Source organism: Acipenser ruthenus, chromosome 8 (assembly GCF_902713425.1).
Source record: "Acipenser ruthenus chromosome 8, fAciRut3.2 maternal haplotype, whole genome shotgun sequence".
Taxonomy (NCBI): domain Eukaryota; kingdom Metazoa; phylum Chordata; class Actinopteri; order Acipenseriformes; family Acipenseridae; genus Acipenser; species Acipenser ruthenus.
The window spans coordinates 63,213,715-63,227,647 of NC_081196.1; the positions used below are offsets into that span (position 1 = coordinate 63,213,715).

Sequence of the window (13,933 nt, forward strand, 5' to 3'; positions counted from 1 at the left end):
ACACTGAACCTAGAGGATAGCAATACCATCCAGTACACTGAGCCTAGAGGATAGCAATACCATCCAGTACACTGAGCCTAGAGGATCGCAATACCATCCACTACACTGAACCTAGAGGACAGCAATACCATTCACTACACTGAGCCTAGAGGATAGCAATACCATCCACTACACTGAACCTAGAGGATAGCAATACCATCCAGTACACTGAGCCTAGAGGATAGCAATACCATCCACTACACTGAGCCTAGAGGACAGCAATACCATCCACTACACTGAACCTAGAGGATAGCAATATCATCCACTACACTGAGCCTACAGGATAGCAATACCATCCACTACACTGAGCCTAGAGGATAGCAATACCATCCAGTACACTGAGCCTAGAGGATAGCAATACCATCCAGTACACTGAGCCTAGAGGACAGCAATACCATCCACTACACTGAGCCTAGAGGATAGCAATACCATCCACTACACTGAACCTAGAGGATCGCAATACCATCCAGTACACTGAGCCTAGAGGATAGCAATACCATCCACTACACTGAGCCTACAGGATAGCAATACCATCCAGTACACTGAGCCTAGAGGATAGCAATACCATCCAGTACACTGAGCCTAGAGGATAGCAATACCATCCAGTACACTGAGCCTAGAGGATAGCAATACCATCCACTACACTGAACCTAGAGGATAGCAATACCATCCAGTACACTGAACCTAGAGGACAGCAATACCATCCAGTACACTGAGCCTAGAGGATAGCAATACCATCCACTACACTGAACCTAGAGGATAGCAATACCATCCAGTACACTGAGCCTAGAGGACAGCAATACCATCCACTACACTGAGCCTAGAGGATCGCAATACCATCCACTACACTGAGCCTAGAGGATAGCAATACCATCCACTACACTGAGCCTAGAGGATAGCAATACCATCCACTACACTGAGCCTAGAGGATAGCAATACCATCCACTACACTGAGCCTAGAGGATAGCAATACCATCCACTACACTGAGCCTAGAGGACAGCAATACCATCCACTACACTGAGCCTAAAGGATAGCAATACCATCCACTACACTGAACCTAGAGGATCGCAATACCATCCACTACACTGAGCCTAGAGGATCGCAATACCATCCAGTACACTGAGCCTAGAGGATAGCAATACCATCCACTACACTAAGCCTAGAGGACAGCAATACCATCCACTACACTGAGCCTAGAGGATAGCAATACCATCCACTACACTGAGCCTAGAGGACAGCAATACCATCCTCTACACTGAACCTAGAGGACAGCAATACCATCCACTACACTGAGCCTAGAGGATCGCAATACCATCCAGTACACTGAGCCTAGAGGATAGCAATACCATCCACTACACTGAGCCTAGAGGACAGCAATACCATCCACTACACTGAATCTAGAGGATAGCAATATCATCCACTACACTGAGCCTAGAGGATAGCAATACCATCCACTACACTGAACCTAGAGGACAGCAATACCATCCAGTACACTGAGCCTAGAGGATAGCAATATCATCCACTACACTGAGCCTAGAGGATAGCAATACCATCCACTACACTGAACCTAGAGGATAGCAATACCATCCAGTACACTGAACCTAGAGGACAGCAATACCATCCACTACACTGAGCCTAGAGGATAGCAATACCATCCACTACACTGAGCCTAGAGGACAGCAATACCATCCAGTACACTGAACCTAGAGGATAGCAATACCATCCACTACACTGAGCCTAGAGGATAGCAATACCATCCAATACACTGAGCCTAGAGGACAGCAATACCATCCACTACACTGAACCTAGAGGACAGCAATACCATCCACTACACTGAACCTAGAGGATAGCAATACCATCCAATACACTGAGCCTAGAGGACAGCAATACCATCCACTACACTGAACCTAGAGGACAGCAATACCATCCACTACACTGAGCCTAGAGGATAGCAATACCATCCACTACACTGAGCCTAGAGGATAGCAATACCATCCAATACACTGAGCCTAGAGGACAGCAATACCATCCACTACACTGAACCTAGAGGACAGCAATACCATCCACTACACTGAGCCTAGAGGATAGCAATACCATCCACTACACTGAGCCTAGAGGATAGCAATACCATCCACTACACTGAGCCTAGAGGATAGCAATACCATCCACTACACTGAGCCTAGAGGATAGCAATACCATCCAGTACACTGAGCCTAGAGGACAGCAATACCATCCAGTACACTGAGCCTAGAGGACAGCAATACCATCCAGTACACTGAACCTAGAGGACAGCAATACCATCCAGTACACTGAACCTAGAGGATAGCAATACCATCCAGTACACTGAGCCTAGAGGACAGCAATACCATCCTCTACACTGAGCCAAGAGGATAGCAATACCATCCACTACACTGAGCCTAGAGGATAGCAATACCATCCACTACACTGAGCCTAGAGGATAGCAATACCATCCACTACACTGAACCCAGAGGACAGCAATACCATCCACTACACTGAACCTAGAGGATAGCAATACCATCCACTACACTGAGCCTAGAGGATAGCAATACCATCCAGTACACTGAGCCTAGAGGACAGCAATACCATCCACTACACTGAACCTAGAGGATAGCAATACCTACACTGAGCCTAGAGGACAGCATATTGATCCACTACACTGAGCTTAGAGGATAGCAATACCATCCACTACACTGAGCCTAGAGGATAGCAATACCATCCACTACACTGAACCTAGAGGATCGCAATACCATCCAGTACACTGAGCCTAGAGGATCGCAATACCATCCACTACACTGAGCCTAGAGGATAGCAATACCATCCACTACACTGAGCCTAGAGGATAGCAATACCATCCACTACACTGAGCCTAGAGGACAGCAATACCATCCAGTACACTGAGCCTAGAGGATAGCAATACCATCCACTACACTGAGCCTAGAGGACAGCAATACCATCCACTACACTGAGCCTAGAGGACAGCAATACCATCCAGTACACTGAGCCTAGAGGATAGCAATACCATCCAGTACACTGAACCTAGAGGACAGCAATACCATCCAATACACTGAGCCTAGAGGATAGCAATACCATCCAGTACACTGAGCCTAGAGGACAGCAATACCATCCACTACACTGAGCCTAGAGGACAGCAATACCATCCACTACACTGAGCCTAGAGGATAGCAATACCATCCACTACACTGAGCCTAGAGGATAGCAATACCATCCACTACACTGAGCCTAGGCCATAACCCAGAATGAAAATTATCTTTTGTGTGTGATTTTGATATGCAGATAAAATTCTCTGTTATTGAATCCGTGGTAATGACTGATGGCTAACAGTAGTGTAGTAACATAGCAAACCCAAGCAGTACCCTTTGGTTAGGCAGGATGTGAGGCTTCAGTTACATAATGAAATACATAACAAATAAAACATCTAATCAACAAAAACACACAGAAAGCAAAGTCGTTTCCATAAAAAATGTATTCACGTCATCATTTGTATTTAAGTTTTTAATGGTTATTCATTTGTATCCTGGACATTTTGATTGTGCAGCACACCTTGGGACACTTCGGTGTGAAAGGCGCTATATTTAAATTAAAGTTATTATTATCATCCTATTATAATGGAAGGACTCCCAGATAACATTCATAAATATAGCTTAGCTGTAAAAGTACATTAGCTTTTTATTTATTTGAGTTCAATACAAAATGAAACAATTACGTTTTTGTTTTTTTTTTTTGTTTACAGTGTACTCTAGATTACAGAATGTAAAGCACACACATGTAAAGCACACACATGTAAAGCACACACAGGTGTCAATGCAAAACTAAAACCATCTGCATTTAACCAGCAAATGAGTATGGAGGCATTCCTTTAACACCCAGTCCAGATATCTGTAACAGAACACAATGACATTTACAAAGCATTATAAACATTGCATATCGTAAAAAAATAAATACAAAATGTGTAACTTAGTTAAATGAAAAATGATACAATATAGGGTACTAATGCTAAAGAGAGGGTGCTTGCTCATTAAAATCATTTACATGTAATATCCAGGGATACAATCGACGGTATTTATCAGTGCAGATAAAACGGGCGACAAATACCCCACCCGAGGACTACACACCAGCACAGAGTTTTCATTTTTGGACAGGCCAATATACATACATACAGTGCCTTGCAAAAGTATTCAGACCCCCTGACCAATTCTCTCATATTACTGAATTACAAATTGTACATTGAAATTTCGTTCTGTTTGATATTTTATTTTAAAACACTGAAACTCAAAATCAATTATTGTAAGGTGACACTGGTTTTATGTTGGGAAATATTTTTAAGAAAAATAAAAAACTGAAATATCTTGCTTGCATAAGTATTCAACCCCCGTGCTGTGGAAGCTCCCAGTTTACACCGATGAAAGAAATTGCCCTAACGAGGACACAATTACCTTAACATTGGCCTCCACCTGTGAACCATTAAAGTTGCTGTTACATTTTCTGGATAAAAACCCCACTGTTGAAGGATCATTGGTCAGGCTGTGAATCTGAAGGAAAATGAAGACCAAAGAGCATTCTACAGAAGTTAGAGATAAAGTAATACAAATGCATAGATTAGGGAAAGGGTACAAAATAATATCCAAGTGTTTGGATATCCCAGTGAGCACAGTTGGATCAATAATCAGGAAGTGGAAGCTGCATCACACCACCCAGGCACTGCCAAGAAAAGGCCGTCCCTCAAAACTCAGAGCTCAAACAAGAAGGAGACTTGTGAGAGAAGCCACAGAGAGGCCAACAATCACTTTGAAGGAGCTACAGAGTTCAGTGGCTGGGAGTGGAGTAATGGTGCACCAGTCAACCATATCAAGAGCTCTGCATAACACTGGCCTGTATGGGAGGGTGGCAAGAAAGAAGCCGTTACTCAAAAAGTACCATCTGAAAGCACGTCTGGAGTTTGCCAGAAAGCATGAGAGTGACCCAGCTGCGATGTGGGAAAAGGTTTTGTGGTCAGATGAGACCAAGATAGAGTTTTTTGGCCAAAACTCTAAGCGCTATGTGTGGCGCAAACCTAACACTGCCCATGCCTCAAGACACACCATCCCTACAGTATGGTGGTGGCAGCATCACACTGTGGGGATGCTTCTCATCAGCAGGGACTGGGCATCTTGTTAAAATTGAAGGAAGAATGGATGGAGCAAAATACAGGGAAATACTGCAAGAGAACTTGCTTCAGTCCGCTAAAAAACTGAAGCTTGGGAGGAAATTCACCTTTCAGCAGGTGATTGATACCAAGCACAAGGCCAAAGCAACATTGGAGTGGCTCAAGAACAAAAAGGTGAATGTCCTACAGTGGCCCAGTCAAAGTCCTGATCTCAATCCCATTGAGAATCTGTGGCACTATTTGAAAATTGCGGTCCACAAGCGTCGTCCAACCAACCTGAACAACCTGGAGCAAATCAGCCAAGAAGAATGGGCCAAAATCACTCCGACACTGTGTGCAAAGCTGGTACATACTTACCCCAAAAGACTTAAAGCTGTTATTGCAGCGAAAGGTGGCTGTACCAAATATTAATGTGTGGGGGTTGAATACTTATGCAAGCAAGATATTTCAGTTTTTTATTTTTCTTAAAAATATTTCCCAACATAAAACTAATGTCACCTTACAATAATTGATTTTGAGTTTCAGTGTTTTAAAATAAAATATCAAACAGAACGAAATTTCAATGTACTATTTGTAATTCAGTAATATGAGTGAATTGGTCAGGGGTCTGAATACTTTTGCAAGGCACTGTATATATATGTATATATATACATATACATATATATATATATATATATATATATATATATATATATATATATATATATATATATATATATAGAAAAAAGAACATCTGTGCACTGCAATGCTTAACCCCAGTGAGGTGCCGACCATATAAGGCAATTGTATATTAAAACAAAAGAAAGTCTGTTTGGGCTCACGCTCACTTCTCAAATCGATCCACCAACCTTGATTTATAGATTGAAGTCCAAAAGACCAATTGGTCACACACTCAAAATCAGGACAAGATTTACTGTAGTCCTTTAAAAAAACACACACCTGTACATACACACCTGGCCTATCCATAAACCTCTTTTCCCACACAGGACGTGCTTCACAACCACAGCACAAACAGAATCATTCAGCAACTACCACCGAAGCCCAGCTACCTCCAAGGTGGAACATGGCTACTCTGTTACACACAACAGGTTTAATTAAACTGCGGTCCTCCTGGAGAGGAATAACCTGAATCTAGAACAACATCTAGTAGGGTTTTGTACTTGAAGATTTTTTTAAATATATATTATTATTATTAGGTATATGCGCTTAAAAGAATCCCCAGCTCCAAATGTAATTTACTATTGACGCTGTTTATTTGTTTTGTTGTTGCTTTCAGTTACATTGCTTTAAAACTGCTTGAAGAATCCTGGTTGGTTGTTTATTGTCTACATCACAATTCCAGGATTCTCTACTTCCTTCTCTTCTATTCTCTTCTTTACCACACCAAGCGAGGCCAAAACCACATGATCTTTCTGACATGCGAAGCAACGTATCCTCCAGGTAGTGTGCTAAATAACCACAGTGCTGTTGTGGTTGTGTAGCACAGAGAGAACAACAAGAGGGCATACATGGAAGCTGAGTAAAAGTAAGTTTAGAGCAGAAGGTAGGAAGCACTTTTTAAAACATAGTTATAAATGCACGGAATAGCCGACCAGGTGAAGTAGTAGGATCTGAAACACTGGGAACATTAAACAAAAAAAAATGACTAGATTCTGTGCTAAATTAGTCCCCCCCACACACCACCCCCAGTAAGGGAGACTGGTGTGCTAACATGGGACGAGTCTTGATGGGCCGAATGGCCTTTTCTCTTCCCCAATCTTTACTTCTGTTCTTATGAATGAGACTCCAGAGCTGCTGCATCCCTACCTTGAAAATGCCTCCTGCTTCAGGCTGCCTGGCCATCCACGCATCATCCATCCCCTCGCAGGCTGAGGTCACGTACAGCTCAGAGTAATCCTTCCCTCCGAAGCACAGCGAGGTGGTCTTATCAACAGGCAGCTTCACCGTTTCAATTCGCTTGCCTTCAGAGACAAAAAAACCCCACCACATTTACTCGCTCTTAACAGCTGCGGCTCAAGCTGAAGTATCCTGTGTTGAACAGAAGCAATGCTGTGCGTACATACTGCTTGGGTTCATCTTTTCAGCGTAACTGGACAGAAGAGTCAAAAATTCAACTCATTGCCTTTAAATCCTCAATGGCTGGTTTCACATACACAGGTTAACTCTAATCTCAGACCACCTCACCTGAGGCAACGTTAGGTAGTCCAGGAATAGCGCTAATTAGGGTCTGTGAAATCAGCCGGAAATGTTTTACAACCAAAAATATTGATATAAATCGAAAAATAAAATCACTTAAGATATAGATTATATATACAGAAAAATAAAGGAAAATAAATGGATAAACAGATTCTATACCAGGATGCCTGAAGGTTTAAATAGAAAGGAATAGTAGATTGTTACATCATCAACTATGTAGTAAATGACATCACAAACACAATCATGGATTTAAATAGAAGTGAGTGAGTGTCGTTACCATGGCATCAAAAGCCTTGAAGCACCTCCAGTGCTCGTTTCCCTACACACTCCTGTAAGCAAAGACTGGATTGTGGGTGTGCTCCCTAACCCATGTTAGTCCTGGCTTTCAGAAGCAGTCCCGTGGACTGAGAAGCAGAGCTGTACATGCGCATTCACCTACCTGTGGCTGGGTCTATACGCAGGACTCTTCCTCCATTGTAGCAGGCAACCCACAGTCTCCCCTCAGTGTCAATGCACATGCCATCAGGGATCCCTTCATCCTTCTCCAGTTTGTACAGGACTCTCCGGTTAGCTGTGCACACCATTGACAAATGCAGGATGAGGCAGGATTACGCACACAATACATTAAACGCTTAATCCTAAAATACTACCAATCTTAATCTTAATCTCAAAAAGTTTTGACAAGAGGGTTTTTTTTTTTTAGACATTGAAAAAGTGTTTGTGCACTGGACCATGAAGTATTATTTACAATGCGCTACTGGCCAAAGGTCGTTTATGGTCATTAATAATCCCTAGCATATTAGTAATACTCATGGAGAGTCTTAGAGTAAGTAGCGGGGTTCCAGAAAATATAGTGTTATACGTCCCGACGTGTTGCTACAACTGTTGTCCTCAAAACGTCCGCTCTAGTGCACTGGGGTTTGATCTGTCCTCTAAATCACTGCAGGAAGAGCGATTTAAAAAAGAAAAAGAAAAAACAACTTATTGTGCAAAGACAAAACCAGCTGGAGCCCTGCCCTGTCCTTTATTCTTTCTAGAACAAAACCAGCTGGAGCCCTGCCCTGTCCTTTATTCTTTCTAGAACAAAACCAGCTGGAGCCCTGCCCTGTCCTTTATTCTTTCTAGAACAAAACCAGCTGGAGAATTTTGAAAAGAGCTTTGAAACAGACTAAGGCCCGGACCAAATCAAAACTTTGACAACCCGCTAATCACACTTAACCAAACAGTATTTAATAACGTTTTCTTTTTTTTGTAATTATCTTATTTCTTCTACTCATAAAAAGAAAACGCTATTAAATACTGTTTTGTTAAGTGCGATTAGCGGGTTGTCAAAGTTTTGATTTGGTTAGGATGATACCAACGAAAAGAATAATGACAGGTCCATTATTTAAACAGTTGTAGCAGCACATGGGGACGGGTCACTCTATATTACAGGTACGTTATTTAAACAGTTGTAGCAGCACATGGGGACGGGTCACTCTATATTACAGGTACATTATTTAAACAGTTGTAGCAGCATGTGGGGACTTGTCACTCTATATTACAGGTACATTATTTAAACAGTTGTAGCAGCACGTGGGGACGGGTAACTATATTACAGGTACGTTATTTAAACAGTTGTAGCAGCACATGGGGACGGGTCACTCTATATTACAGGTACATTATTTAAACAGTTGTAGCAGCACATGGGGACGGGTCACTCTATATTACAGGTACATTATTTAAACAGTTGTAGCAGCACGTGGGGTCGTGGAACGCTATATTTTTCAGAACCCCGCTACTTACTCTTTAAAGTATCCAGGCTAATACTATTTCATAATCTTCTACCTGCCACTTACCAAGCTTTCCCCATGTTCTCTGAGCAGTGGGTCTGCCTCCTGTCAATTATCTATCAATCATGGACTGGACAGCCATGCACTTGAAGCAGCATCATGGATTGTGGACAGAAGAAAGCATAAAGTTTCACCTTTTTTAGGGCTAGTGAAAGATGATTTGTTCCAGCAGAAACTCTTAAAGCTTTCCTTAAGTTTTAGTTTCCGCAACACGTATTTGTTTCCAACTGTCCCTCAGTCATAGCAATCCACCGTGTTTACAGTTTATTCTGTAATAACCGTGGTGATCTTGTGCTACTTGCTTATGATTATAGAGCTACATTTAGCAACATTTGAAGATTTGTGTTTCACTTGAGTAAATATAAGGCTTGGCAGAGGAACAGTTTGCATGAACATGCCCCTTTGTGAAAACACTTACAGAGACTCCCTGTCTGCAGGTCGTAGTCAAAGGCATCCACGCTGAAAGACAAGCTGTCTATGTAGTAGAAGGTGTTGTGGTCCAGGGACCAGTCCAGCCCATTGGAGATGTCCACCTGGTCGAAGTGCTTCCTGACAGAGTGGTCTGTGTTCAGGGTATACAGCGAGCCCTGGCCTCTCTCCAACTCGGCTGGGCGCACCTCCATACCCATGGTCCCTTTGAACAAGAACAAAACCAATAGGGTGGAGATGGGATCTGGTACTACAGCAAGGCCTCTGTTTGCAAGCCATGGTTTGAGTTAATGCTGCTCTTCTGAACCCCCCTTCCCCTCTATTTCAATGTTAATCACACCTGAGCTTTCTGCCCATACTCTGTGGGTAATCAAGCTTGTATTAAAACCTGAACATTAATGAAGCTGCTATGCAATAGGAGTCTTATTTCCTCGCTGCACTGTGTTTCATTCAGAATTGCAGTTTTGAGACCTGCGTGTATAATGAGTATGGAAGTACATGACAGGAAGATTTCACTTTAATGAGTGTGTTAATAATCTAAGCCAGCTCGTCACAGTACCTGCAAAAAACCTGCCAGCCGGGTCCACCTTCCCGTCATTGAACCTGTTGTTGGATTTGTCCTTGTCCACGTGGGCGATGGTTTTGATGGTTTGTGTCTCCCAATCCACGGCAGCAAACCTGGTCCCAACACCAATGACATAACCCCCGGACCTGCGAGGGACCACCGAGCCAACATAGGCGTCTGTGGAGAAAAAGAGAAAGCCCCGGGGATCACAGTGTGCACTGCAGAAAGCCCCGGGGATCACAGTGTGCACTGCAGAAAGCCCCGGGGATCACAGTGTGCACTGCAGAAAGCCCCGGGGATCACAGTGTGCACTGGGGAAACCCCCAGGGATCACAGTGTGCACTGGAGAAAGCCCCGGGGATCACAGTGTGCACTGCAGAAAGCCCCGGGGATCACAGTGTGCACTGGGGAAACCCCCAGGGATCACAGTGTGCACTGGAGAAAGCCCCGGGGATCACAGTGTGCACTGCAGAAAGCCCTGGGGATCACAGTGTGCACTGGAGAAAGCCCCGGGGATCACAGTGTGCACTGGAGAAAGACCCGGGGATCACAGTGTGCACTGCAGAAAGCCCCGGGGATCACAGTGTGCACTGCAGAAAGCCCCGGGGATCACACTGGAGATTAAATAAATAAATGAAGGGCCTCAAGAGTCTTGAAATGGAGTGGACTGGGGGGCCTGCCCCTGGTTTTTAGAGATGCTTCAAAGTGAACTTGATAGAAATGAAAAAAGTATGTTGTTATTTCTCACCAGTCTGAATGCTCTGTATGTGATTGGTGTCTGGATTCCATCGGCACACCTTCTGTCCCGAGACATCAACGTACAGAAGGGTGCCTTCCTTCTCCTCCCAAACCGGGCTCTCCCCAATCCTGTTCTTCTCCTTCACAACACACTGCACCTTGATGGAGGACATGGTCTGAAACACAAACCTCACTCAGCTGAAGAGCTGCCAGGAATATATGGCACCCATCATACTTTACAAAAAAGCATGACTGTATCAGTGCATAAGAACCACTGAAACTCTAGCCTTGAGAGTTGTATTGTGATAAACCATGGTAAAAAGGAAAATAGTGTAGCACAGTGAAACTACGGTAAAAGCACAACAAAAGTATAGTAAAGCCTAGAAAAGCACAGTGAAACGAGAATGCCGACAACTCCGATGTTGTTTAAAACCCTTTGTGCCATGTGAAACCCCGACTGGCACAGCAAGAATGTTGCAGCGTGCTACAGCGCTTTGCAAAGTGGTAGAGTAAATGGTACTGCACCAGCACTACCCTGCCCAGCTTCAGCAATTCCAGACACATTCCAGAGCCAGAATGTGTCTAAAATACACACCTTTCCAGCTACATTATCTTCAGGGATATGGAACTTCCACTGGATCCACGCAAACGCCTACATGCTGAAAAGGGCAGGTTTACATTGGATTTGCTTTGATTTTCAGGTATGACAACTCTGATGGTTTATGCAAGTTACCACATTTCACGAGTCCGCCTCAGTTACACCGTATACCCCTCCTACTGCAGGAGTTAAACACGAGTCAGCCTCAGTTACACTGTATACCCATCCTACTGCAGGAGTTAAACACAAGTCAGTTAAAAAACTGCGTTTTTGCATGATGGGCTAATGACAAGGCTTAACCTTACCAGTTCGTCTAACCCTTCCATAAAATCACATGACATTATCACATGACACACGGAACTGCTGAATGTCATACTAGTTTATGTAACACACATACGCTTATCTCCAAACAAGTTGCAAAGGTTAGTCATGCAAATGAAAACTAAATATTTCTCTCTGAAATGTTTTTAAGGTAAAAGCACAGGGATTAAAAGAAAAAAAAAACACATTGATAAGCTAACATCGATATCTTGATATTGATATGCAAGTGAAAATTCATTATATTTATTGCAAATGAATAGTTATTTAAAATAAATAAAAACTTAAACACCCATTAGCATGCAAGCCTGCTGTTTACATGCTCAATAATAATGTGCAAAAATACCTTTTCTGCGAGAACCTTTCTGGATAGAGAAAATAAACAAGACACGATTCTGTTTCAGTCGATAAAGGTTTATAAACTGTGCCTTGTTAATATTTAACTATTTTAGTTGATCAATTCACATGACCAAACAAAATACATAGCTGCTCTCGACACCAAACTATTGAAGAGGAAAAACAACTGGTCAGCACTTTGAGAAAAGTTCAGTGTCGCCTTGGCTGTCTGGTATGCCTTGTTTGACAGATGTGCTCGCCGAGTTCTTTCAGAATGAATAAAAAAATAAAAGTTACCCGTGCGAAATGGAATCAAATCAGTCCAGCGCTTGGTTTAATATTGAGAAACAAACTGAAAACTTTTATCACGCCTCACTGTATATGTGTGTGTGTGTGTGTGTGTGTGTCTCACTCATTTGGGAACTTTTTTCACGTCAGTTATAACAGTCTCAATTCTAAAGGAAATGTCATCTGATACTGTATTGTGTTCCTCACTCATTTCTATGTTCTGACCTTGGCATCTCTGCAACAGCTGTTTTGTGTCTGTGAAAAACACTACATTCTATACACACTACATGCTGTACACACTATTCTATATATACACTACATGCTATATCCACTATATTCTGTACACTGCATCCTATATACACTATTCTATACACACTACATGCTGTACACACTATTCTATATATACACTACATGCTATATACACTATATTCTGTACACTGCATGCTATACTGTAAACTACATTGTATACACACTACAATATAAACTACATTCTGTACACTGCATGCATACACACTACATTATATACACACTACAATATAAACTACATTCTATATACTACATTCAGGATATTGGAACAGCAACTTGAGACAAATGGTTCCTCTATTAAGTTTGTTCAATTGTAAGAAATATCTGCCCTGCTTCTGAAATGCCCTTGCTCCATACAGATTCCAGAGCAGGCCCTGGGCTTGCTGTGTGGAAAGGAAACATTGAGGCTGTTCAGATGATTCTATGCAAGATGGCATTATATGAGTACACTAAAGTAAGAGAAGCTGGGAACCCAATTGAGACACTCCGTTAATACAGAAGTGAGCCGGACCATTCCAGCAGCCACATTGTGTTGGCAGTGCAGTTTTTCTACATTCATTAATAACAGGGCAAAGTCTCTAAAAGGGCACGACTGTGTAACCATTTACCACACTTATTGAGGAAAGGTCTTTTTTTGTTTTTTTTTCCCTTTTTCATGCAGCAACAATAAGCACAAGGTTTGCATTTCAAAGTGTTGCATGGCTGGCGCTGTAGCTCTGTACCCAAACAGTAAATCCATTCTTCGTCAGTGTAAAGACCATGCAATACAAGCTGCCTTGTTCGGATTCAGTGGCAGGGAAGTATCTCTGCTATTGACCTAGGACTGTGTAAGACGGGTGCAGGAGGCTCATTCCAATCCAGCTTTAACAGCTGCAATCACACAAAGAGAACTACTTTAGGGTTTGGAAGAGGCTGGATTGGTTCAAGCAAACCAGAAGAGTTGGAACAAAGACCAGGAGTAGAAGAGCCCACTCCTGTAAAAGGTAGGAAGGAAACCACGATCATTGCAAAATCTAAACCGCTCCATGTGTCCAGCAGTAAGTAGGGTCAGTATGTTGTTGTCGTTAACTGATCATTTAACACATTAAAACACACAGGACAT

The 13,933-nt window shown here is 42.6% G+C and overlaps 1 protein-coding gene across 2 annotated transcripts; it reads right to left on the bottom strand.

Moving 5' to 3' along the window:
* Positions 1-3,559: 3,559 nt before the first annotated feature.
* LOC117407525 (regucalcin-like) lies at positions 3,560-12,369 on the bottom strand. 2 transcript variants are annotated; one of them, XM_059029456.1, is made up of 8 exons: positions 12,248-12,290; positions 11,581-11,644; positions 10,996-11,161; positions 10,242-10,424; positions 9,672-9,887; positions 7,861-7,992; positions 7,032-7,186; positions 3,560-3,958 (listed from the first exon to the last, which is right to left on the bottom strand). In XM_059029456.1, the coding sequence occupies exons 3-8, from the start codon at positions 11,156-11,158 to the stop codon at positions 3,908-3,910; spliced, it is 900 nt and encodes a 299-aa protein (XP_058885439.1). In that variant the 5' UTR covers positions 11,159-11,161; positions 11,581-11,644; positions 12,248-12,290; the 3' UTR covers positions 3,560-3,907. The 2 variants fall into 2 exon arrangements, with proteins under 2 accessions (XP_058885439.1, XP_033868545.2); XM_034012654.3 differs by lacking the exon at positions 11,581-11,644 and having other exon boundaries at positions 12,248-12,369.
* Positions 12,370-13,933: the final 1,564 nt, after the last annotated feature.

Excerpts from the sequence above, each read along its gene's own strand:
- LOC117407525 (XM_034012654.3), bottom strand. The coding sequence starts at position 11,158 with ATGTCCTCCATCAAGGTGCAGTGTGTTGTGAAGGAGAAGAACAGGATT. Across the intron at positions 10,425-10,995 it reads CATACAGAGCATTCAGACTG|ACGCCTATGTTGGCTCGGTG; the intron begins GTGAGAAATAAC and ends TTTTCTCCACAG. Across the intron at positions 9,888-10,241 it reads GGCTGGCAGGTTTTTTGCAG|GGACCATGGGTATGGAGGTG; the intron begins GTACTGTGACGA and ends TCTTGTTCAAAG.